Genomic DNA, 24,004 nt, shown 5'->3' with positions numbered 1-24,004 from the left:
TGCCTGTGCTCCTGATGGACATTTATGGAAACACATTAAACTGTATAAGTGGTGCACCAAACACAGGTGATTCATTCAGAGGCAATCTGCCAAAACAGAACTGAGGCAGAGCGAGGTTTAATCGCACATTCCCCGAAAACTGCAAGACCTCTGTGGAATGTCCTCAGGAACCAAGCAGCTTCCAAGAATGCACAGCAACCTAATCTACCTCCCACTACTCTTGTCTTTGTTCAGGAGTGTTTGGGAGACAGCAGCAGAGAGTGACGCCTTTTATTGTCAGTAAAAAGCATCACATGGAACACAACCAGTCACCTCCTGGAACAGTGAGGCTGACACCAAATGCCCTCTCTGCCTATTGCTGCCGCCTCCCAGAGCTGAGATCCTGGCCGGCTCCTCCTCAGCCCTCCAGCAGTCTCCCACTAATGCCAGCTCCAGTACCTGCCCTTCCCTGACATGGCCACTGCAGTGCCCCAGCACCGCCAAGACCGGGTCAGAACCCTGGTTGATACTTATAGATATGCCCTCATGATCTAGCCCTTCTGTGTTGCCATCCAGGGCTGAGCTGCATGAAGGAGTCTACGCTGTCTAGTGTCCAAATGGCAATACACTATTTATCTTTTCACATCTATAGATATCACCAACTCCATGAAGGCTTTCCAGCTAGTTCACGTCCTTTTGGACTCCACCAGTTTCTGTGCAAATTCCACACCCTGAATGCCCCCATTTAACAAATAAAATGATTAAGCACTTGATAGACATCAGACATTGGGTACAAGGATACCAGAGGAGCAACACTGGCACAATCCACAGGCCACATGGAATGTAATTATTTCTGGGCCATCTTTAGGACCAGAGCCATATTCTGTTTATTTCTGTATTGTTAGTACTTAGCCCAGTGCTCGGCACAGAGTAAGTACCCATTGAACATTTTTGCAAAATACTGATTGCAAAAGAAAAGGTTCTAACTAGCTACTTAATAGCTTTTACAAGTAATTTAATAATGATGATAACAACAAGAAAAGCTAATGCTTTTGAGCACTAATGCTTACTGAGCACTTACTATGTATCAGGCACTGTGCTGAGCCCATTACATGGGGTAGTTAATTCCCAGAAGATCTTATGAACAAGGCATTACATAACGCTCATTATACTGAGAAGAAATCAAGGCCCAGAGAGCTCAAGCACCTAGAGAAGGGGAATCTACAGTGTTGTCCAGCAGAACTTCCTATGATGATGATGTTCTACACCTGTGCTGTCCAATACAGTCACCACTATCCACCTGTCGCTGCTGAGTGAAATGTAGCTGGCACAACTGAGAAACAGAATTCTGCATTTTGTTCACTTTTAAATTAAATAGTCACACGTGGCTAGTGGTTACTGTCTTCTGCAACATATTCAGCTGGTGCATTTGTAGAAAAAGGAGATGTAGTAAATAATTCCAAATATCATTTCTGGGTCCCACAGTCTGTTTGGTCTCATTGCAAGGAAGGAAGTACAGACAAGGAAATCCAGAAAACATGGAGATACAACTACTTCTCTGAGAATGCACCCACAAAGTTACCAATGTGGCCACATTCAACAAGCACTTCCTGAGACCTGCATCTCCACCAAGAACAGTGCTAGTGACTGCGGGAGCCATCCAAGACAAGCAGGAGCATTCTGGGAGAGGAAGCACATGAGATTGAGGAAGGGGTACAGTTCTCCAGGGCAAAAAGGACATTTCTGTGCACAATGTAAACATAAGCCAAGGAGGAGGGACTGAACAAATGAACACAGGATAGAGGAACTCCAAATAAGAGGGAAAATTTATGATGCAGTTTTTAGAAAGTCACTTTTAACTAACTTTTGGGAATGTAGCTATTCCATTAAGAGACATGTATTAGTAATTCTGCAGAAGGAAATATCTAGTATCCATTTATATAATTAGCAGCCACGACATGACTTGAAGCATGCACCTTGGCTTATTAAAAGCTGGTGAAACTATGAAACACTAAAAACCATGAACTGTACACTTTAAATGGGTGAATAGTATGGTATATAAGCTGTATCTCATGATATAGGAAGGACCCCTTCTTAGACCTGATGAAATGAAGGTTAAGGAGTGAAGTTTAGGCAGACCTACTTTGGAAGGTGCCTATGGTTATGTCAATACCTATTTGTAATGTTCAGTTACTGCATACTCAGTTACTGAATTATATAGTTCCTGAGTTATATACAGAATTGAATTTACAAGTGGACCCCATTAGAGGTTGTCCAGGCCCTGAGACCAAGAGCTGAAAAGGTAACATGCAGGAAACATACCTCTTCTAAGCTAAGCTGCAAATACTCCAAGATCCTATATGGATTTCTTCTGCATACTAATCTCCTTTTTGGTGCCAACTGAAAAGAAATAAACAAACAGAAGCACTACATATTACATAGAGCGGATTGCATTTTAAAACATTTTTCTTACAATTTTCACAGATTTACATTTATTTGATTGATACTGTTAAAAATATTTTTAATTATGATGTGGAAAAAGAAGTTTTAGGTTTCTATTATTAACATTTTGATTTGCTTCCTCTCTATGTTCTCCACGAAATTTTCCCATGGTTGTGATCCTTTCCTTGGTCAAATTTAAGTACTTCTTTTCACCCACTTGCAACTCAGAAGGGTGGGCCTAGCTTATCAGGCTCCATTAACCCTATTCTAAAGGCTAGATAATATTTCTTCAAACAGGTGTTTCACATACAACTTAGCCATTAGATTTGCTCATTTTAGCTATTACAGATAATTCTAGGGCAACCGACTCTGACTATGCATCCCTCGGTAGGGGGCGGGGGTGTGTGCTCTTGAGCTTTCCAGTGTTTTTCCTGTGCTGGCTGACCTCCTCCATACCCGAGACTCCCTGCACCACAGCTGCACTCAAGACTATGTGTAATTACTACAGCACTTCTTTTTTTCCCACCCAAGGGAAAGAATATTATTATATATGCTTTAATTTGCACTTTCTTTTTTTTTTAAGTTAAGTTATTCACAAACTTTGAGGTTTTAGGAGAAATAACATTCATAGCTACTGGGCCACCAGGGCTGGGATCCAGTGCCTGCTAGTTCTCCCAGAGGGTCTCACCACCTCCCACATGTCCTGGGCACTTAATATGGGCCTTCTACCATTTCTGAGTAAGGGGCATCCTGGTTAGCCCTCATCTGCGATGGGCCAGAAACTTAGGGAGTAATTTTCTTCTTCAGTTGATCTTTGGACAACACAGGGGCTAGGGGAGCTGACTTCAGCCACAGAAAATCTACATATAATCTCTGACTCCCCCCAAAATTAACTACTAATAGCCTACTGTTGACTGGAAGCCTTACCAATAATTATAAATGGCTGATTATTGTGTATTTTATATATGTGTTATATGCTGCATTCTTATAATAAAGCTAGAGGAAAAAAATACTTTAAAAAGTCATATGGCAGAGAAAATACATTTACAGTATTGTACTGTATTTATCAAAAAAAGCAAAACCAAAACCCAAAAAAACAAAAGCCTGCACACCAATCCTTGTGTGTATAAGTGGGTTCATGCAGTCTGAACCCCTGTTGTTCAAAGGCCGGCCATACTTACTTCTTCACTTGGGGCACATTCCTTCTCGCTCTCATCATACACATCTTCCTCCACCAGCACGTACTCATCACCTGGCACTCTCTCGCTGGCACAGAGGGGACCTGTGGGCTGGCTCCCATCTCCAGGCTGAGTGTCAGGCAGGGGGAGGAGGACACCTTCTTTGCCACAAGGAACTCGGGGCAGGGGGTGGTGCTGTGGCTTGGCCACCTCCGCCACAGGTTCACCCATGCCGTTGGGAGCGAATGGGTCAGGCCCAGGGCCCTGCTGCAGGCTGCCTGATGGCTTGCAGGGATCGTCCATGCCAACCGACTTTTCCGAGTCCCCATTCATCATAGAGGGTTCCTCTCTATCTGTGGTAACTTCCATTTTGGAAGTCGTTTCAGAGTTCTCATCGTGCCTTTGAACTTCTTTCCTTTTTATACCAGGATGCTCGAGTGGTTTTGTGTAATCCTGGAGGGTTGTCTGTACAGTACTCTCCTCCTGCCCTTGTCCTCGCATGAGCTCTGCGGCCCACTCCACACGATGCTGATACCTGGAAGATGCAAATACTGTTAGTAGCACCTGAATTTCAATATTCAAAGCACAACGTGGCATGCAGAAGAGATGGGTTCATAGCATGTCAAAGCGTTTATAGCAGTTTTTCTCAGTAGAGGGCTATAGGTAAATGTTTTCTTTATACTTTTTTTTGGTGTGTGTTTTCTAACTGTTCTGCAATAAGCATGTGTTACTTTTGTTTTATTAGAGCTTCATTTAATTTTCTTACTTTGAAAAAAAACTTGACTCCAGTTTGACCAAGTATGAATATTTATGTAATTTAAAACTGGTTGGCCAAATGATTAAGGTGACTACAAAGAGAATATGGCTATGTTCTCTCAGGATTTCCTTTACATTATTCTCAATTTTGGATATCACAACATTTTCAGAAAAATATCCCACTCACAGTATACAGAGTCTTTGCTCGGCACTGGAATGCAAAATGAGAACTTCAATAAATATTTTTCACAGTACCTACTAAGGTCCTCACTGCATATGGCATGAAAGGATACATATGGCCAAGCATCCTAGCAGAAAGGGCACTTTCTCTCATAATAACTTTTGAAGTACTGTTTGATGAGGAATATCTGCTTCGTTCCTCAAATGTAAAGGCAACCCCGAACACTTTCCATGTTATAAAAAATCACAGGTAAGACAATAGCGTTCTGCCCCAGTGAGACCCCTGGCCTGATGATCCCACTGCAATGCCTCCATGCAGAGTCAGGCTGCCATACTGGAAATCTCATCAGCAGGAGCTAAAGGCAATGCGAAACTCAAGCACTTTTTTCTTTTCTTTTTTTTCCTAGATTTTATTTATTTGACAGTGAAAAAGCACAAGCTGGGGAACAGAAGAAGAGGGAGAAGCATATTCCCAGGTAAGCTGGGAGCCCTATGCAGGCCTTGATCCCAGGACCCTGGGACCATGACCTGAGCTGAAGGTAGATGCTTAACCATCTGAGCCACCCAGGTGCCCTAACTCAAGCACTTTTTGCCTCTACCTACAACCGTTGGCCTGGAAGCCACTTACGACCACACGGTTTGTGGGAAGACCAGAGGTAATTTTACTCTTCACCTTAAGTATTTTGCTTTGCGTATAGATGGCTGAATATGTCACAGTTTCTAAACTGTGGCATCTCATACGCAACTGAACAAGGAAGTTGGCCTCTGCTATATTTTAAGATTTGTGGCTGCTTAACCCTGATTCCTCAGAGGAATCGCCAAGCTGTCCACACCCTGTCTATCCTACATAGGGATGAGTACACCTTCCTATATACTGGGAACTGTATCTTAGATTTAAAGAGTAAAACCTAGAAAGGCTACACCTACATCTAAGAAGAAGCAGGGTAGACACCACAATTGTATGCATGAATATCAGTCAGACTCTTTGACTTATATATATGTGACAAAGCCTATTACTTAACTTCTCTGTGGTTGTTCCCCCACCTGTAAGTAGGGGTAATGAGACAACTACTGCAAAAAGGGGTTATGTATTACTTTTAATAATCAGAATAAAAAATGTGGTTGCTCATACAATGGCAGGGTGTCTTCTCACCTGTATGAAAAGTATGGCCGCTGTTGCATACAGTTAAAAGAACTTTCAATTGAGAGATCTCAAAAAGAATCTTTGCTCTTCATGCCACCTATAGTACTGGCTTGATAGGCTTTGTGGATTTATGAATCTTTTTATTTGAACACAGATTTTTGTGTCAACATATCTTTCTGGGGAAGGGATCCCCAACTTTCATCAAATTCCTTGACTTAAAATATGTGAAAGAACCACTGATGAAAGGTTCAACTATTGCCCCTTTGAGCAAAAGATCTGAACTTGAGAGAGAGAGAAAAAGCACAGAGAGAAGGAGAGAGGCTCTGATCTCTGCAATACGGTGGTCAAGGCAGATACAAGTTCAAACTCTCATTCCATCATGTTCCTGTACTAGCTACCCGACCCTTGAAAGGCTCAGCTCCTACTCTGTAAACCAGGAGTAAACCGTACTGACATGATGGATTTGTTGCAAGGACTAAAGGAGATAAGACATGGGCAATGCTCAGCACACAGTAAGTACTCTATAAATATTTGTTACTATATGCTTGTGGGCTTTTTAGGGGGAGACTTGAAAAATAAAATCATTTTGACTTATACATATACATTACAAAACACAAATAACATTTTTAATGAATGGAAGTGTACACCTTGCTTTTTGAGAGCAGGACAGCTCTGTGGGGACAAGTGCTGCACCAGATCTGGGTTCGGGAGTTGGCTCTTTCATGTGATTCCGAGCTAAAGCACTTAACACCCCTATAACTTTTTGCTCTTCTGCAAAAAAGCAAAATCACACCTGCATTCCTGCCTCATTATGACCTCAGATGCTCATTTTGTGGAAGCTCAAATGAGAGCGTGGCTGCAAAAGCATGTGGGAGAAAGCCTCTGAGAAAGACTGGTGATGCAAACAGCCAGATACACAAATGACTAAGACATATGGCATATGAGTCACAGAGCAGGTGTCCTCTCATTGGCTGACAATGCCTGAAAAAGCCAAGTCCTGCTGCGATTAACCCTGGACACTGCTGGAGAAGCAGCAGGAAGAGAAAAGTAAAAGTCAGGCGACATAAGGGAGAGAGTGGCAGGGGGAAAAGGTGGCAGCTATGATTAGCAGCAGTGAAGAGACTAGTGAAAGGCCATTTCAGGGCTACCCGACCGCACAAGGGTGTAGCATCTGAATACGCCTCTGCTTCTTCTGTCTCTATGGCCTTGAACATACTCTTCCACTGGCACGGTGAATGCCCCCCTCCCCCACTTACAGATGAATGCCTATCTGCCATTGGAAATTCACAGCAAAACAGTTTTGAGGCAGTCTGCTTGGGTCCAAGTACTGCCCTTACACAAGTTATGTAACCTCTGATTGCGTTTCCTCACCTGTCAGATAACAGGACCTACTTCTAGGGGAGATGAGAGGACTTTAGGGGACAGTCTAAAATGTGTTATCAGCACAGGACCTCATTTATGGAATATGACCAAGAAACGCCAGCATGTACGACGTTATTGTTCTCCTGTGTCAATGTCTTGGAGGCTCTGAAGCTGAACTGCCTTGTCTGAGCTGATACAATGAGATGGAAATGACTATGCCTACCTCAAAGACTTCTCGAGAAGATGAACTGAGATGGTCAAGTAAAGCATCCAGACTGATAGCTAGCACTGTTAGAGAGCCGGTACCTGTTAGCTATGACAGTGATCACAGTAATAACCTCCCTGCAATGTTTATTATAGAACAGTCCAGTCATTTACTTCTCTTCTGCTCCCACTTGATGGTAAATCCCTTGAGAATAGGGATGAAATTTTTTCCTCCTCTTGTATCTGTAGCACCTACCCGACACCCAACACTCAGGCACCTGCAGTAAACACTAGCTGAACAGAGGACTACAAATGGGGGGGGGGCAACACCTCCCTCACGACTGGCCCTTCGAGGACACAACCTATATATTTCAGTCCCCTAGGGCATCATCCAAGGGTCTGGATACTCACCTCCAGAGAGGATTACATGGAAGGTTCTCATCACCCATGGACAACTATGTTGGGAAAGAGCCAATCAGAGTGAATTCACTTGAGAAAGGGAATCAGAGTTTAGAGGGAAGAGTAAAGAAACAATTACAACAAGCACTTAAGCTGAAAAATTAACGTAAAAATATAAAAATGAACCCAGTTATTTTAATATTTAATAATTTAGATTTTGACTGCAATTATTATGGCCAAATAATTAATCAAGTGATGGGGGGCCATAATTTTCTGCAGAAATGTCAGATATGGTTAAGTCCTAACCCCTGGCACCTGTGAATCTGACCTTCTCTGGAAACACTGTCTTTGCAGATGTAACCAAGTTAAGATGAAGTCATACTGGCTAGTTTCCTTGTAGGAAAGAAGAGGGAAATTTGGACAGAGACACGTAGACATACACAAGGGAGAGCTCCATGTGAGAATGGTGGAAGAGCCTAAAGAGATGCATCCATAAGCCAAGGAATGTCAAAGATTGCTGGCTACCACCTGAGGTTCACACCAGGCATGGAAGATGGGAGGATCCTCCTTTATAGCCTTCTGAAGGAGCACAGCCCAGCTGATATGCTGATTTTAGACTCCTGGTCTCCAGAGGTATGTGACTAAATTTCTGTTCTTTTGAGCTATGGTAGCCCTAGGGAACTATACAAGGATCAATAAAATGCTTGGAATGTTATTACTGCAGAGCTGACAAAGGGATAACTTCAGCCGGGTGACAATCTCCCCCACCCAGAACTTCACATACTCAAACTGGCTGGACTGCCAGCCCAATCAGGATGCAGTTTTTTTTTTTTTTTAAGATTTTATTTATTTATTTGAATAAATCACAAGCACAAGCAGGCAGAGAGGCAGGCAGAGAGAGAGGGGGAAGCAGGCTCCCGCTGAGCAGAGAGCCCGATTCGGGGCTCGATCCCAGGACCCTCAATCATGACCTGAGCCGAAGGCAGAGGCTCAACTCACTGAGCCACCCAGGCGCCCCCAGGATGCAGTTCTGAGGGGCAGGCTTCTGCTCTGAGTCCTAGGGTTGACCACAGCAGCTTTCCTGCAGCTGCTCCTGGGATGGGGGCTTTGCCAGGTTCTTAGCAGGCCCCTCCCAGACTGGAACCCTACCCCCACACCCAGCCTGCAGGTATAGCTACAGCAGCCACTGAGATCTCCCTGGGGTCACTGTCCCTGGCTACGCGTTACCGAGCACACAACTGAATAGGAGCTGTCAGATTCTGCCAGTATGTGCTAGAAGCAAAAAGAAAAACCACTGGGGCTTCAATATTTTTAGAAGGCTTACAGAAGAGTCACCACTGGAGCTGCCTCTCAGGGACAATGAGGATTTAAATGCATGAACGTTTAGTCCACAAAATCCCACCAAGGGACCACTCTGTGTTGGGGCTGCAGAGAGGAAGCAGGCCTGGTTCCTGCTCTCCAGGAACTGACAGTCTAAATCCAGGTGTATGACAGCCGGCACAGCGAGGGGCGCCAAGGCGGACTGTGTGGGAGCTGGAAGAACCAGCCCCACGAAGGGAGGGTGGTGGTGACAAGAAAACCTCCAAGAGAGTGACAGGCAGCGTGCTTGCGGGGGGGGGGGGGGGTCAAGAAGAGAAGTTCCGGAAAATGGGAGAGCGTAAAGAAAAGCCAGAGGAAGGAATTGGGATTGTATGAGTAGATGAGGAAGAGCCTCCATGGAAGCCTTTCTCTCACCCTGCAAGTGTAGAGTGAGGAAAGAGGATAGGGAGAGGTTAGTTCTAGACCTAAGTGTAAACATCCTAGCACTTAAAGACATACACAGTAGAGGACCCTTGTTCATATTTTGGAAGTGGCAAAGGATTTGGATTAGCATTATTTAAAAAAATTAACTTAGTGCATTTCAAATATGATTTGATCCACATTAAGTTCAGACATAATTTTCAAGGACACACCTACTACCAAAAAAAAGAAAAACAAAAAACAAAAAACAAAAAAACAAGGCGTGACCTACCACACTGGAAAGGCTATCTACAAACAGATCTGACTTAAGCCAAGGCCATCATGACTTACTTCTTTGACGTGATTATAGGCATGTCTGTCTTCATATCTGTAACAACAAAAAAGTCTGTTCAGACAATTTTCCTAAAGGTAAAAAATACATTGAAAATCCAGAAAAACAAAGAGAATTTCAAGAATCACAAAATCACACATTTAGAAGGCTAATCTTGCTCAACCAGCAATGGCATGCTTTATATGCCATCATTCCCTGAACCCACTGGAAGGCAGTGCTGATTGATCACAGTGCTCTTGCTGTGCCCAGATGTGACCCTGAAATCCTTCTCAACACTGCAGCGCAGCAGCAATGGCATGCAAGAGGAAACCCCTCTGCCACCTCTGAACTTTTGGATGAAAATATCGAGGCACTAAAGTTACGCACTTTGCCATTTTCCCGTGCTCCATAAGGCATCTTCAGTCAAAGCTCCCCACATGTACCTACAAAAAGGGTTGATGAAGTGAATTTCATGGCAGTGTTGGTGCTGGGTGTGGACCTGGGAGTTCTGGGTTCTAGCTCTGGGCATCTGGCTGGTTGAGCCTTTCCACCTTCGGTATTATTTACTGATCACCTGATGGTGTGGGTTTTAGTCCTCATCCTCCTCCACTCTGCCTTGGGCAAATCGTTTCTCCTTACCCAAACTCAGCCTTCTGCCCAGGGCATTAAAGGCTTGGAATATATGATCATCAGCTTTAAAAACACTAGGAGTTCACATACTCCTACCTCCTTAGGAATTTGTCAGTTTTTGCTGTGTCATACCTCCCTCCTCTGGTAAATTTAATAAAAATGACAATTTAGCATGCATTACTGATAGTCATCCATGTGTCCAGCACTGGAGACACAGAAGTAAGAAAATAAATCCTCGTTTCTTGAGATACAGCCCAGTTGGGGAGACAGACCAGAAATGACTGATTCTAACCCAAGCTGAGGAGTAAAAGGAGTATAAAGGGAGTAGCTCACTTTACCTGAAAGGCTTAGTAAAAAAACACCAAGGAGGAGGAGTAGCTGAGCTGGGCTCTGAAGAGTGAATGAGGGTTCACCAGGCAGACCAGAGGGAAGGAGGCAGGGGAAGCCATGCAGAGGCTGAAAGAGTAAATGCATGGCAGGTCCATGGAATGGCAAGCAGCCCAAGGTGGCTGTAGTGCCAACAAGTAGAAAAGAGTGCAGAGAGAGGGTGGAAGATGAGGCTGAAGCCAGAATATGAAGACCCTCCTAAAATGGACATTTGAGATTTACTTCTTCAAGGCAGTCCACAAGCTTCATTTATGATTCCTTGGCATAAATTCCTTTCCTTCAAATTTCTATTACTGTCTAAAATTCAGTTACTACACAGATCAGGAGAAGATTCTCAACTGTTAAGATCATCATACTATTTGAAAGCCTTCTAGGTTTCTGGCCAAATATTCGTAATGCTGAAGCTTGATGGTGGGGGTCATTATGCTATTTTTTCCCCCACTTTTTGAAAAAGTGAAAAAGTTTTCAGACATACAAAAGTAAGGAGAATAGTATAATAAATTCCCATGTTGCCATCCCTCAGCTTTAACAATTAACTCATGGCCAGTCTTGCTTTATTTGTTCTTCTGTTCATTCTCCTGTCTCCAGATTATTCTGAAAAAGATCCCTTACATCCTATCACAGCATCTCTAAGTAGTGCTTATTTATTTCTCTAAAGACTTAAAAAAATCCAAAAAACCTTGTATAAAAAAATTGGGGGCATTGGCTGGCTCAGTTGGTGGAGCATGTGACTCGAACTTGAGGCTGTAAGTTCAAGTCCCACATGTGCATAGAGCTTACTTAAAAAAATTATAAAAATTGGAAAAATAATTGCAATACCATTGTTACTTTTAAAAATTACTATTAATTCCTTAGCCTCATCCAAAATCTATGAACTGTCACAATTTTTGAAAATTGGACTCAAAATCCATCTAAGGCCTATACGTTGCAACTGACTGGTAAATCTGAAGTTGATTCTAATATACGTGACCCCACATGTTTTTCTTCCCTGTGATTCACTTACTGAAGCAATTGGGTCTTCTGTCCTATACAGCTTCCCCCTGGTCTGGCCTCAGAGGATCACGTCCCTACTGTGCTGTAAACACGGTGGCTCATCAAAGGTCGCAGGCCCAGTACTGTTCTTGAATTACTCATGGACTGTCCAAGAAGAGCCTGCACCAACCTTTAAGCAACTGCCTCACTCAACACATCGCTTAGTTCAGCTCCCCTTGTCTTCACAGCCTGATTTTCACAGAGAGGGAAGCCATAGGTAAACAGCTAAATAGTAGGGGATCTATTTCCATTCTGTTGCAAAGGACTTGACACTTGAGTACTTTGAGCAGCACTGGCTTAATTAACGCATTCTTTGACCCTGTTTCCCGCAAATCGATGCAACTGGTGGCTTGACCAGATTCAGGCTCAGTATTTTGGGCAGCCTACTTCATGGGTGGTGCTGTGTGTTTCCCTCACAAGACAAAAAAATGTGTTGTCTCTTTGTATGTCATCAACACCACTGGTGATCAATGTTTTATAAGAGGATGCAAAATGGTGCTATTCTAATCCCATTATTTCTTGTTTATAAGCAGGAATCTTCTATAGAGAGAAATCCCTCACTACTTAGTGACCTCAAGAACCAGTCCATGTTTACGAATTTCCAAAATGGTGAATCCTCCACAAGTGAACTGTGAATTTCTCCTGGAATGTATCAGTATGTACTAGCAAAAATTAAAAGATTCAAGTGTTTTTTTTGAGGTATTATTACCAATGACTGGATTTTAAAACAAATTATAGTATTAATTCTTTTTGTTTATTTTTAGCAAGAGAAAGAGAGAGAGAGAATCTGAAGCAGGCTCCATGCTTAGCACAGAGCCTGATGTGGGGCTCAGTCTCACGACCCTGAAATCACAGCCTGAACCGCAATCAAGTGTTGGACACTAAACCGACTAAGCCACCCAGGTGCCCCTATAGCATTATTCTCATTGATGTTCAAATGTTTCCCTCTTTGGTCTGGGGAGCCTCCTTTGAAACAAGCCTAGCACTTTTTAATAATCTTCTTTGCTTCCTGGTACAGATGTTTATTGTGAAAATCCTGGCTCTCAACCATACCAACATAATTAATCATGTGCTTTTCTAAACAATACCCATACAACAGTCGGTTGTATGATTGCTATCACCTGTAAAATAATTGCTGAAAATAATGTGAAGATTATTTTGCAACTCTTCCTTTCTTTAGAGTATAGGGCAGGTTGATTGCACTGATGGTCCCAGTTCTTCAGATCTTCCACCTGCCAAACACGTTGACTCTAGACAAGTTGGAGTAACAGCAAACATGCCATGAGGAGAGGTCCAAAAAGCACCGGCATGCTGGGGCTTGCTTGTGACCCTCCACCATGACCATGAGAACACGCCTGGGCTAGTCTGCTAAAAGGATGACATTATGGTGCCCCCCGCCCCTCATCCCAGTTGAGACCATCCTAGACCAGCTGACAGCCGACCAACAGACAGCCAGACACTAGTAAGTCCAGCTCGATCCATTATTGGACTAAATCCATCAGAGTAGCCAGCTGATCTCTATAACTAACCAGATGGAGAAGTATATGCAGCCAAGATCAGCACACCTACCTAGCAAACTTGTCAGCAATTTGGATGCTGAAAGCCAATGATTAAATAACACTGTGCCAAGAGATAACTGACACAAAGTCTATGCTATTAGGATTGAACCTCAAGTCACCATGTTCTACAGTCACTCAATATAGTTTTCTTCCATGGCTATACCACCAACTTGATATATAGATTCCGCTTTTTTAAAAAATTACTTTTTTTTTTTTAAAGATTTTATTTATATATTTGACAGACAGAGATCACAAGTAGGCAGAGAGGCAGGCAGAGAGGAGGAGGCAGGCTCCCCACAGAGTAGAGAGCCCGATGTGGGGCTTGATCCCAGGACCCTGAGATCATGACCGAGCCGAAGGCAGTGGCTTAACCCACTGAGCCACCCAGGCGCCCCTAAAAATTACTTTTAAAAATTTAACTTTGTTTTGTAATCATGTAACACATTTACAAGGTTCCAAAGTCAAATCTATAAAGTTGGACCTCTTTCTCCATCCTGTTCTGTCCCTCCACCATAGGCATTAAAAAGAATCCATGATTTATCCTTCCTTAAATTTCAAAAATATATTTATATCCCCCCACCTTCAGATAAACCATGGCACACTATGCAGATTCCCCCTTACTGTGCCTTCTTTGCTTAGGAACACATCCCAGTTATCCTTCATTCTTAGCTCAGTTCCATGGTACTTCATTGTATGAATGCAGTACAGTGTTAATTGACCAGTCCCCTCATACCGGACATTTGGGTCGTATCCAGTCTTTAATATAAGAAACAGTTTGCAATGAATAGCCTTGTGCAATTTCTTTTCATATTTTTGCCAGTCTATCTTTCAGAAAAATTCCTAGAAATGGAATTGCTGGGTTAAAAGTAAATGCTGGAGGGGCGCCTGGGTGGCTCAGTGGGTTAAGCCTCTGCCTTTGGCTTAGGTCATGGTCTCAGGGTCCTGGGATGGAGCACCACATCAGGCTCTCTGCTCAGTGGGGAGCCTGTTTCCCCCTTTCTCTCTGTGTGCCTCTCTGCCTACTTGTGATCTCTCTCTCTCTGTCAAATAAATAAATAAAATCTTAAAAAAAAAAAAAAAAGTAAATGCTAGATATCCACAGGCGAAACACTGGACCCCTACTTTATATCACACATAAAAATTAACTCAAAGTGGATCAGAGACCTAAATTTAAGAGCTGAAAATATAAAACTCTTAGAAGAAAACACAGGGGAGAATCTGTATCAGCTTGGATTTGGCAATGGCTTCCTAAATATGACACCAAAACCATAAGTAATGAAAGAAAAAAACATATACACTGGACTTTATTAACATTAAAAAATTTTATCACTTCACACTCACCAAGATGGCTATCACAAAAAACAGACCAAAAAAAAAAAATCAAAACCCAGAAGATAACAAGCGATAGAATTAGGAACTTTGTGTATTGCTGGTGGGAATATAACAGGGGGAAGATATTGTGGAAAACTGTTTGGCATTTGCTAAAAAATGAAAACAGAACTATCATAAGAGCCAGCAAGTTCACTCCTAGGTATATGCCCAGGAGAAATGAAAATATATGTTCACACACACACACACACACACACACACACACCCCTGTATATGAACATTCACAGCAGCCCTATTCATAACAGACCCAACGTGGGAACACCCCAAAATGCTCATCTTTGGATGAATGGATAAACAAAACATGGAATACCCATACAATGGGATACTATTCAGGATAAGTTCTGATAACGCTACAACATGGCTTCACAATGTATGATTCCAGGTACAATGAAGTATCTAGAATGGGCAACCTCCGAGGCACAGTGAACATATTAGAGTGGCTAGGGGTTAGGGGGAGACGAAGATTGGGGGGGAGGCATATGCATAAATCATTTTGGCAGCCATTGCTAAATTCCCCTCTGTGACAGTTGTACCACCTGCATTCCCACCAGCGATGCGTGAAGAATGTTTCTCTGGGCCTCCCCAAGAAGAATATGGTCAAACTTTTGGATTTTTGCCAATCTGATTGCTAAAATGGTATCTTAGTGCAGGTTTAATTTGTATTTTTTCTTACAAAAAAACCCCAATTATGTTTTTATATGCTGGCATTGGTTATGTAATCACCTTGAGACTTCCTTGGACAAACACACTAAGGTAAAAGATTTTTAAGTTAAAAGAAGGCGAGTCAAGCAAGTAAGAACTACACACATTAGTTAATGTTTTAACAAATTCATTAATGTTATGGTTATTGTTTAAATTCTAATGCTAGAAATAAAAAATATAAAGCTCATTTTGCATATAGGTGAAGAGGTACTTAAACTACTAGTACCTTCTGAGTGCACAGTACCCTGCTAGTCAATATTTACCAACAGAAAAACCTGAATAACACTTTTGATAACTCCAGAAATTAGTTAAAACTCATTTTCACCAATCATCAGAATCCTTTCACCTTGATCAGAATTATTATAGTTGCTAGTTTTAGCAGTAAAATTGCCACTGTGCATGTTATGTCTTCTCCAGAGAATTTTCCTATGTAATCAAAGTGTAAGATCAAAGAGGAAAAAAATAATTTGCCAAATGAACTGAATGAGGTACGTTTACCTTTCCACTTAGCAATGAGCTTAGGATCTGAAATTGTGAAGTTTGGACGGCTTCTAGACAGGATACCTTTTCCAAAATAACCCTTCCAGGAAAAGAGAAAACAAAGTTAGTTCATGTGTAGTTACCATTTTTATAGCTGATGGAAAATAACTATTTGAGTTAACAAGAGATTCATTCTATTTTTCTAAGCTTTATATTTTCCTTCTGATTATTTAATGATTACAAATGAAGATCTTAGCATTTATCTCTGATTGTTTGAAGAGTTCTAGTAAGTTTTCAGTACACCTTATGTGTCTTAACCTAATGATTTCAGTCTGGGTTTGGTAAGCTTAAGGCAATGAGATAGGCAGAGGCAGGGCCTTGGCATAGAGCCCCATTTCATAAGGATCAATGCCACCTGCTGTATCCCACTGTGAGAAGGTGGCTACAGCATATGTATTTTGTATAAAAATGTTTAGAAAAGCCATTTTAGAGAGGAAGTAGATCAATGGGTGACATGCGCTGGAAGTGGGAGCAGCGATTAACTGCAATGGTACAAGGGAACTTTTTGTGGTGATGGGAATGCTCCACAACTAGACCGTAATGGTGATTGCACAACTCTATGAATTTACAATCATTGAATTACGCATTTACAATGAGTGAATTTTTATGGCACTAAATTATACCTCAATAAAGCTATTTAAAAAATGCTCCCAAGTTGGGGGATCTGGCTGCCTCAGTTGGTACAGCATGTGACTCTTGAGCTCAGGGTTGTGAGTTCAAGCCCCCTGCTGTGGGTAGAGGTTACTTAAAAAAAAAAAAGAAGCCTCCAGTAATGCACTGGCTATGGATGGGGGTGAGGTGGGGAGGAAGCAGGCTACCAATCTCAACCTGAACTTATCATGGGTGGAAAACACAAAAACTAGAACTTGTTCTCATCTAAGAAGAGTTCCCCAAAGAGACAAGATCCCCGTGAGACAGAACAACATGCCACCCTGTGTTTACCTATGGAGATGGAGTGGGACAGGGGAATTTTTACTTTTTACCCATTAGATTCCTGTAAATTGTTTGACATTTTTATGAACATGCATGGCTTTTATAACTGAAAGACAAGAAAGGCCAATGCACTACCTTACTATATTGTTGCAATGTGGGTTCAAGGGTGGGGGAGTAGTCTTCCTCATTAACAAACGGCTTCAGGGCACCTGATTCAAATTGCACAGTTCTAACACTGGACTGAATGGCAAGGAAAGAATATAGGTCAATTACAGTTTGCTTTTGGGAGTGAATGGGGGGGAAGCAAAAAGGATAGCTGGCTCAGGGCTGTCAAAAGCAGCCATGTCAAAGCCTCCAACACTTACTCTCCCATAGAGCTGCTCCATATCTTCTGCATCCCTCACAATTACATTGTTGTTTATCAGCTCTGCTGTGAACACTTTGAAGTCTTGCTTAGGCCCACAGTCCTGACCAAAAGGAATGGGCAGTGGAGACTCGTAACTCTCATACACTCTTCTTTTCCGCTTTGGGGCACGGAAAACTGCTTCTGCCATTTCTCAAGGGTAGCTGTTTTTAAAAGAGTCTAATAAGGAGAAAGAAACAGATAGCCAATCCATAACTATGTTGACCAAAAATGGGGATGCATTTATCTCTAGGCTCAGAAAGCTTTGTGGTCCATGTGAAAAATAAAATATTTAGAAGCAGTGTACTAAAAGAAGGAGTAATGAGAACATTTTGTACAAGCACTAAAAATCCCAATCACCTAAATATCTCAATTCCCAAAACTGTGCTCAAGAAGTCAGTAATGGTATTTCTAATTATCATGAACAAGACTGAGGCCTTGTGGCATGTCCAAAGTCATAACGCCATGCAAAAGTCTACTGATAGCAAGCACAATAGGATTCCTGTTCTTTCGCTCAGACAAGACATTTACTGAGTACCTACCAGGGCCTCATTATAATCAGAGGTGTTGGCGATATAAAGATAAAGCCAAAAAAGACACTGTCCTCAAAGAATTAAATCTAGTCAGTATTTTTATTTTCCAAAATAAAAGGACCTTAAAATACATTCTAAACATCAGGTCAATCATCTTCTAATTTATAAGGTAAATTAATAAGTGATAACAACAATGACAGAAAGTTATTTCAGGGTTTGTTATGTACCACCAAATGTGAGTGGCAAAGAGCACAAACTCTAAAGCTAGAATGCCAGGACTGAATTGGCTTTACTAGTCCTACCTGTGTAATTTGGGGCAAAAGATGGTTAATCTCTCTGTGCTTTGGTTTCCTCATTTGCAAAATAAGGATGAAAAACAGACTCTATCTTAGAGTTAAGACCCCATAAAGGGCCAAGAAGGGTACCTGGTACATAATGAGCTTCACTCATGTATTTAATTATCATTATGGGGTGAGCACTACCAATTCTGGTTTACAGATGAAGAAAACAGGTTCAGGTCAGAGAGATTTTACAAAAGGTCCGTTCAGATGATCCCAGGTCTGTTGAACTTCAAAGCCTACACTCTTTTCACGGGGCTCTGCTATGAGCACAGGCAGCATCTCCCACCCACCCTCCTTGTCTGAAGGCCCACTATTTCTCAAGATTAGGAGCCAAAGGGTTCCAGAGAATTATGGAATTACTTAGACAAGACTGCCCTTGTCTGTCCTTGTCTCAGTCCTGAGCCAGTGTGCACTCAGCACTCTGAGGAAGTAAAGGAAGCCAAAGTCAGTACCTCTCCCTTCCAGGCCTTATACTCAATCTGAAGAGACAAAACAAGCACATAACACACACGAAAGCAAACTGAAGGTAACATAACAGGCTACAATTTCATAATGGCTAAAGGAAGGAAATGAAGTTGAGTGCACCGTGTGATAAAGAAAAAGAGCCACAGCAGATATATCTAACTTAAGAAAATTCAACCACATGCAAAGGGGGAAAATGTAAACAGTGCAAGCGTCTGGGCCAGGCACTCCACTCTCCCAACAGATGCCCTGGAATGAGAGGGGAGACTCGAATCTGCTGCTCCCTTTGTCCCGGCCCAGTTTGATTTAAGTGGAGAGCAGATCCAGTGCTTGAAAATATAGTGGAGCTCTATCACACGTTTCATCTACATGGATCCAAGAGAAAAAAGTAAGACTGCTTATTAAAATGCCTCCTGCGCTTAATACCAGGATCCATTGGGCAACGGATGCAACCAAGTCTGAAACAGCCGGTGATGGTGGCCAAATCTATGGAAGGTAAGTGGTTTTATGGGTTCGTGACCATTAAAAAGAAATTGAATGCCTTGTCCAGTGTGTGATGATACCTTTATCTGCCTTCTCAAAGAAATTGAGGAATTAGATGAGGACAAAGGAAAATATAGAACAAGCTTGAGTTACAGAAATTGAAAAACCAATTACAAAGATAACTGTGAAAAATAAGAATCACTAAGTTGAAACCTTCATAGAAATAACCAAGTATGCTAAGCAGCAAACACTAGAGTAATTTTTTAAATAAGATCCCTCAATGGAATTACATACTGAGCATGACTCATATATACATTATACACATGCTATAAAATAAAGCCTTTATAACAAGCCATGTATGTTGGGTGTTAATGGGCAATTAAGAGATTTTCTTCCAAGAGCATTTTAACTAAATTTTCACTTGCTGACTTATCCCTCAATCCAAGCTGATGATCACATTTCGTATTCAGAAGAAACAGCAATAAAAAAAAAAGAAGAAGAAACAGCAATTTATCCTGAAACTTAAACAGCTTTTTTGAGGCAGGATGTTTAAATCTAGTGAGAAACTTTCTAGGCATTTCCAGGAACAAGTTGAACTTTTATGAGATTTTTCACTTTTGAAACTTAACTTCTGGTTAGTATTTAACTTGTATATGCTACATTTGGAATTTTTTGAAAAAAAAAAAAGAGGAAATGTTAAATGGCTAACTTCAAGAACTTCTAATTAAATTCTCTTGAACAAGTGACAATGAAGTTATAATTTGCCTGGTTTGGAACTTTCCCTCAGATTGCTGCTATATTCTCCTTATTTTTTTCAAGATTTTATTTATATATATATATATCCATATATATATGGATATATATATATATATGTATGGATGTATATATATGTATGGATCCATACATATATATATATGTATATATATATGTATATAAATCTATATACATATATATATACATATACATATATATATATATATATATATATATATATATATATATATATTCGACAGTCAGAGATCACAGGTAGGCAGAGAGGCAGGCAGAGAGAAAGAGGCTGAGCAGAGAGCCCGATGCGGGCCTCGATCCCAGGACCCTGAGATTATGACCTGAGCCGAAGGCAGAGGCCCAACCCACTGAGCCACCCAGGCACTCCAATATATACTCTTTAAGAAAAAAGCAAGAATGAGCTAGGACACTTGATGGCAAGAACTCTGTATTCCAACCCAAGTGTGTGTGACAGAAAGGTTCCTGCCACAAAATGTTCCCTGTTTTCCATAAAATCTCAAAGTCTGGTGGTGTTTCCTCTGCCCATGTGGCAGGAAAGGCTTCAAGAATCTGGCTCATAGGACTCCTAGATATGCAAACCTGCCATTATTATCATGCGACCTTGCACAACCCACTTAAGCTCTCTGAGCCCTGTTTCTTCATCTTCAACTTGAATAGGACTGGAAAACAGTTTGGAAGTCACTCAAAGGTTAAACACAGAAAAACCATATGATCCAGCAATTCCATTCCTTGGTACAGATATAAGAAAACTAAAAACAAGTTCATGCAAAAATCCATACCGGAATGTTTAGTGATTCATAATAGCCAAAAAAAAACCCAACAACAAAAAAAGTGGTAACAACCCAAATGTCCCTCAACAGATGAATGGATCAATGAAAGGTGGTGTATCCATATGTAATGGATTACCAGCAATGAAGGAACAAAGTGCTGATAGATGCTAGTGTGTATGAAGCTTGAAAGCATTACCCTAAGTGAAAGTAGTCACAAAAGACCACATATAAGACCATTATTATGAAATGTCTACAATAGCAAATCCATACAGACACAAGTGGATTAGTGATCACCAGGTGCTGAGGGAAGGGAGAAATGAAGAGCAACTGCTAATAGGTACAGATTTATTTTTAAGGGTGATGAAAATGGTTTAAAACTGGATTGCGGTGGTGGGATGGCTGCCCAACTGTGAATATACTAAAAATCACCAAATTGTATATTATACAAGGGTGAGTTTTATGGTATGTGAATGGTCTCAATGAAACTGCTACTTTAAAAATCTAATAGGACAAACCAAATGATCTCTAGTTTCATGGTTTTGTGAAGGAACTGTCTTGTGTTGAATTTGAAAGGCAAAACGGGGGAGAAAGGACTGAATTCACTAGTTTCCATTATCTGCATTAGGCATTTAAGATATGTTTCTTTAGTGCCATGAAAGGAGAACAGCATAATGTAAGATGTGGCATGTGAATAAAATTAGAAGAGGTAATTATCAGTAGGTATGACATGCCAGGCACGGACTGTGCCATATGCTACACACATGGGTACTACTATCCTCTTTCACAAACAAGGAAACTGAGGCTTAGAGAGGGCCAATCATTTGCCCAAAGCCCCAGTGCACAGAGATATAAGAAGTGCACATTGTAAGAAGACTGGCCTTAAAGAGACCCATGTCTGAACCACACACGTATGTATAGGAACGACTGGGCCAGTTGTCAAGGGGTTTGGAAGGTGAAGGCTGGTTTAGACTTGGAATCGGCGCAGAGGCTTACGCAGGGATTGAGAACTGAAAAGAGATTAATTAACTCTGGGTAATATACAATAGTGGCTCTCAAGCTTGGGTGCCCGTAGAATCACCTGGAGAAATCTTAAAACTCCTAATGCTCAGAGCTTAACTGCAATTACATCAGAAATTCTGGGGTGGGACCCAGATGATTTCGGCAGTAGCCAAAGTTGCCAGCTACTGGTGACAGGATAGCCTATTCAAACTCACTTAATCCCAACAGCTCCCTAAGTAAGTACTGTTACTACTCCCATTGTTCAGAGCAGGAAAGGGACTCAGAGGGGCTGAGTGCTATGCACCTGTAAGGGATTGTTGTTTCTCCTTGCCCAACCCAGGACATACTTGACTCCAGACACAAGAAGCGTTAAGTGCATTTACTTTCCTATCAAAAGTGGGGCTTGCTCCTTATTCTTCCCTTGTGCAGACAAGCTAACACTGTTTAGGTATTCAGTAAATGTTTATTCCAAACAAAACAAGCAAAACAAAAACGGGGGAGGAAGCTCCATTTAATTTTCCAATCCCCTGGAAACACCCTGTCAAATAAACCTGGTTAAAAAACCTCCCACCCAGTAAAGCTCACCTTCTCCCAATTAAAAAATGTTTGAAGCTCCAACGGTGTACCTCCTGGGCTAAGGGAGGCAAGGATGAAAGGGACAAGGCAAACAATCCAGGCCCTGGGGAGCTTTCAAGTCAGAACCTGAGACTAAGCCACATAAACAAACGATAACCCTTTGAAGGTTGTTGTGAGGATTAAGTGGGTTAACTCTGTGAAGGCGAAGGAGCCTCGTACTGGGCCTGTCATGTGCAAGATGCTAGCCAGACGGGGGCTGCAACTGCAATACGTGACTGCACACAAGCCAGAAGGTATTAAGGGCCCACGAAATTCATAACTCCCTGCCTTACTTCATCCCTCTGCGGATTTCCTTGAGCGCGCCCCCGCCCCCAACAACCGCACTAGCGGCTGAGGATCCCCTCGGGCAGAGACGGGTGTCCAATACACCTCTACGTCCCCAGCCCCCAGCACTGAACGTGGCATCCTGTTCTTGGGAAAGAACGAAGAGAAGTGTAAAGGGCTACAGGTGCTGGAAGAACCGGAGAGGGGCTAATTCCGGTGGAACCAGGAAGCCTGGCTCCCCTGCCCGGCCTACTCTGGGGCGGCTGTGCAACGCGGGGAGTCTCTACGCCCTTTCCGCTCCCGCTCCTGAGAGCTTTCAGAAAAGGCGCCGTCGCCTCTCACACCGCGAGACGTGGCCACCGCGCTCAGCGCCACCGGACACCGCCAGCGGCTCGCCCCGGCGTCTTACCTTCCTTAGCCCCACGCGCTCGTCGTTACCCCGGTAACGCCGGCGGGTGGGCGGTCACCGCCGCCGTCAAGCAGTGCGGCCGCAAAGCCGGGTGAATGCGCAGCCGCAGAGTCCTCGGGCATGCCTGCCGGGTCTTTGCGGAGAGCGCGTGCGCAGAAGCCGCGCATACCTTGGCCGGGTGTAATCGAGTTGTCCTACCTGCCCTTCTTGGGGTTGTATGGCCAACCTCCTGCATAGATGCCACTTTTGTTGAATCCTCACAGCAGTCTCGCAAGATTCGTTTTACATGAGATCCCAAGTTACTTGTCCTATGTCACATAGCTAGGAGGTAGTGGAAAAGAGGCTCTAACCCAGGCTTGAAGATTTAGTTTGTCCCGGGGTGGGTGGTGGGATAGTTGAGGCCACCAGGTTTTATTGTAGGACCTAGCCCTGGAAAAACAAAACAAAACAAAACAAACAAACAAACAAACAAAAAAGGGTCTGTAAGTATAGCCCTGACGCTGTCCTCAGCTTTCTCAGTGTAGATGTATAAGCTGCAGCATGCCGGGAACCTGTAAGGAAGCGCCCTCTCGCAGACACCTGACTAAAAGCCACAGTGTGCACTGGCTACCCTGTGCAGTGTGAAGGACAAAATCGCTAGGAGTCAGAGCTGCATCTGAATCCCTGTCGCCCGCCTCACTGGCTGGGTGGTCTTGAGTGACTTAACCTGACTGAGCCTCAGTTTCCTCTACTGAAAAGTGGGCCGTTAGAATTACGCAGGATGAGCAAAACAAAAAGGCGTGGGGGGAAGTGTAAAAGTTAATCCTGGTCATTTTAAAGGAGGTCTAGTGGGGAGTCCCAAATATACGTTTCAAAATATGAATCCCAGGCTCCCCAGCACACATACCACTCATGCTGGGCAGGTGGGGAAGGTGGGTGACAGGGAATGGTGGCAAATAATGCCAGAGACATTCATAGGGCTGGTGTGATGGTTTTTGAAATCCAAGCCTTTTTCAAATTTCTCCTGTCTCCAGGACTTCACACACATTAGCCTTGGCCTGGAACATCCT

General features: G+C 42.5%; 1 protein-coding gene across 3 annotated transcripts in view; it reads right to left on the bottom strand.

Annotated features, from left to right (window-relative positions):
- The window catches only part of TSEN2 (tRNA splicing endonuclease subunit 2), a 42,588-nt gene extending 19,543 nt beyond the window's left edge, over positions 1-23,045 (bottom strand). The window contains exons 1-6 of one of the 3 annotated variants that reach the window (XM_059390355.1): positions 22,956-23,045; positions 17,232-17,449; positions 15,892-15,973; positions 9,715-9,751; positions 3,603-4,134; positions 2,302-2,379 (exon numbers count right to left, since the gene is read on the bottom strand). In XM_059390355.1, the coding sequence (XP_059246338.1) occupies positions 2,302-2,379; positions 3,603-4,134; positions 9,715-9,751; positions 15,892-15,973; positions 17,232-17,420 (918 nt within the window). In that variant the 5' untranslated portion in view covers positions 17,421-17,449; positions 22,956-23,045. Of the gene's footprint in view, positions 1-2,301; positions 2,380-3,602; positions 4,135-7,656; positions 7,735-9,714; positions 9,752-15,891; positions 15,974-17,231; positions 17,450-22,955 lie in introns of those variants that run through there. The other 2 variants (XM_059390357.1, XM_059390356.1) reach the window with 2 other exon arrangements.
- Between the last annotated feature and the right edge of the window lie 959 nt (positions 23,046-24,004).

The sequence above is a fragment of the Mustela nigripes genome, chromosome 2 (genome assembly GCF_022355385.1).
Source record: "Mustela nigripes isolate SB6536 chromosome 2, MUSNIG.SB6536, whole genome shotgun sequence".
NCBI classification, from domain to species: Eukaryota; Metazoa; Chordata; class Mammalia; order Carnivora; family Mustelidae; genus Mustela; species Mustela nigripes.
This window is presented reverse-complemented; position numbering and strand designations above follow the sequence as displayed.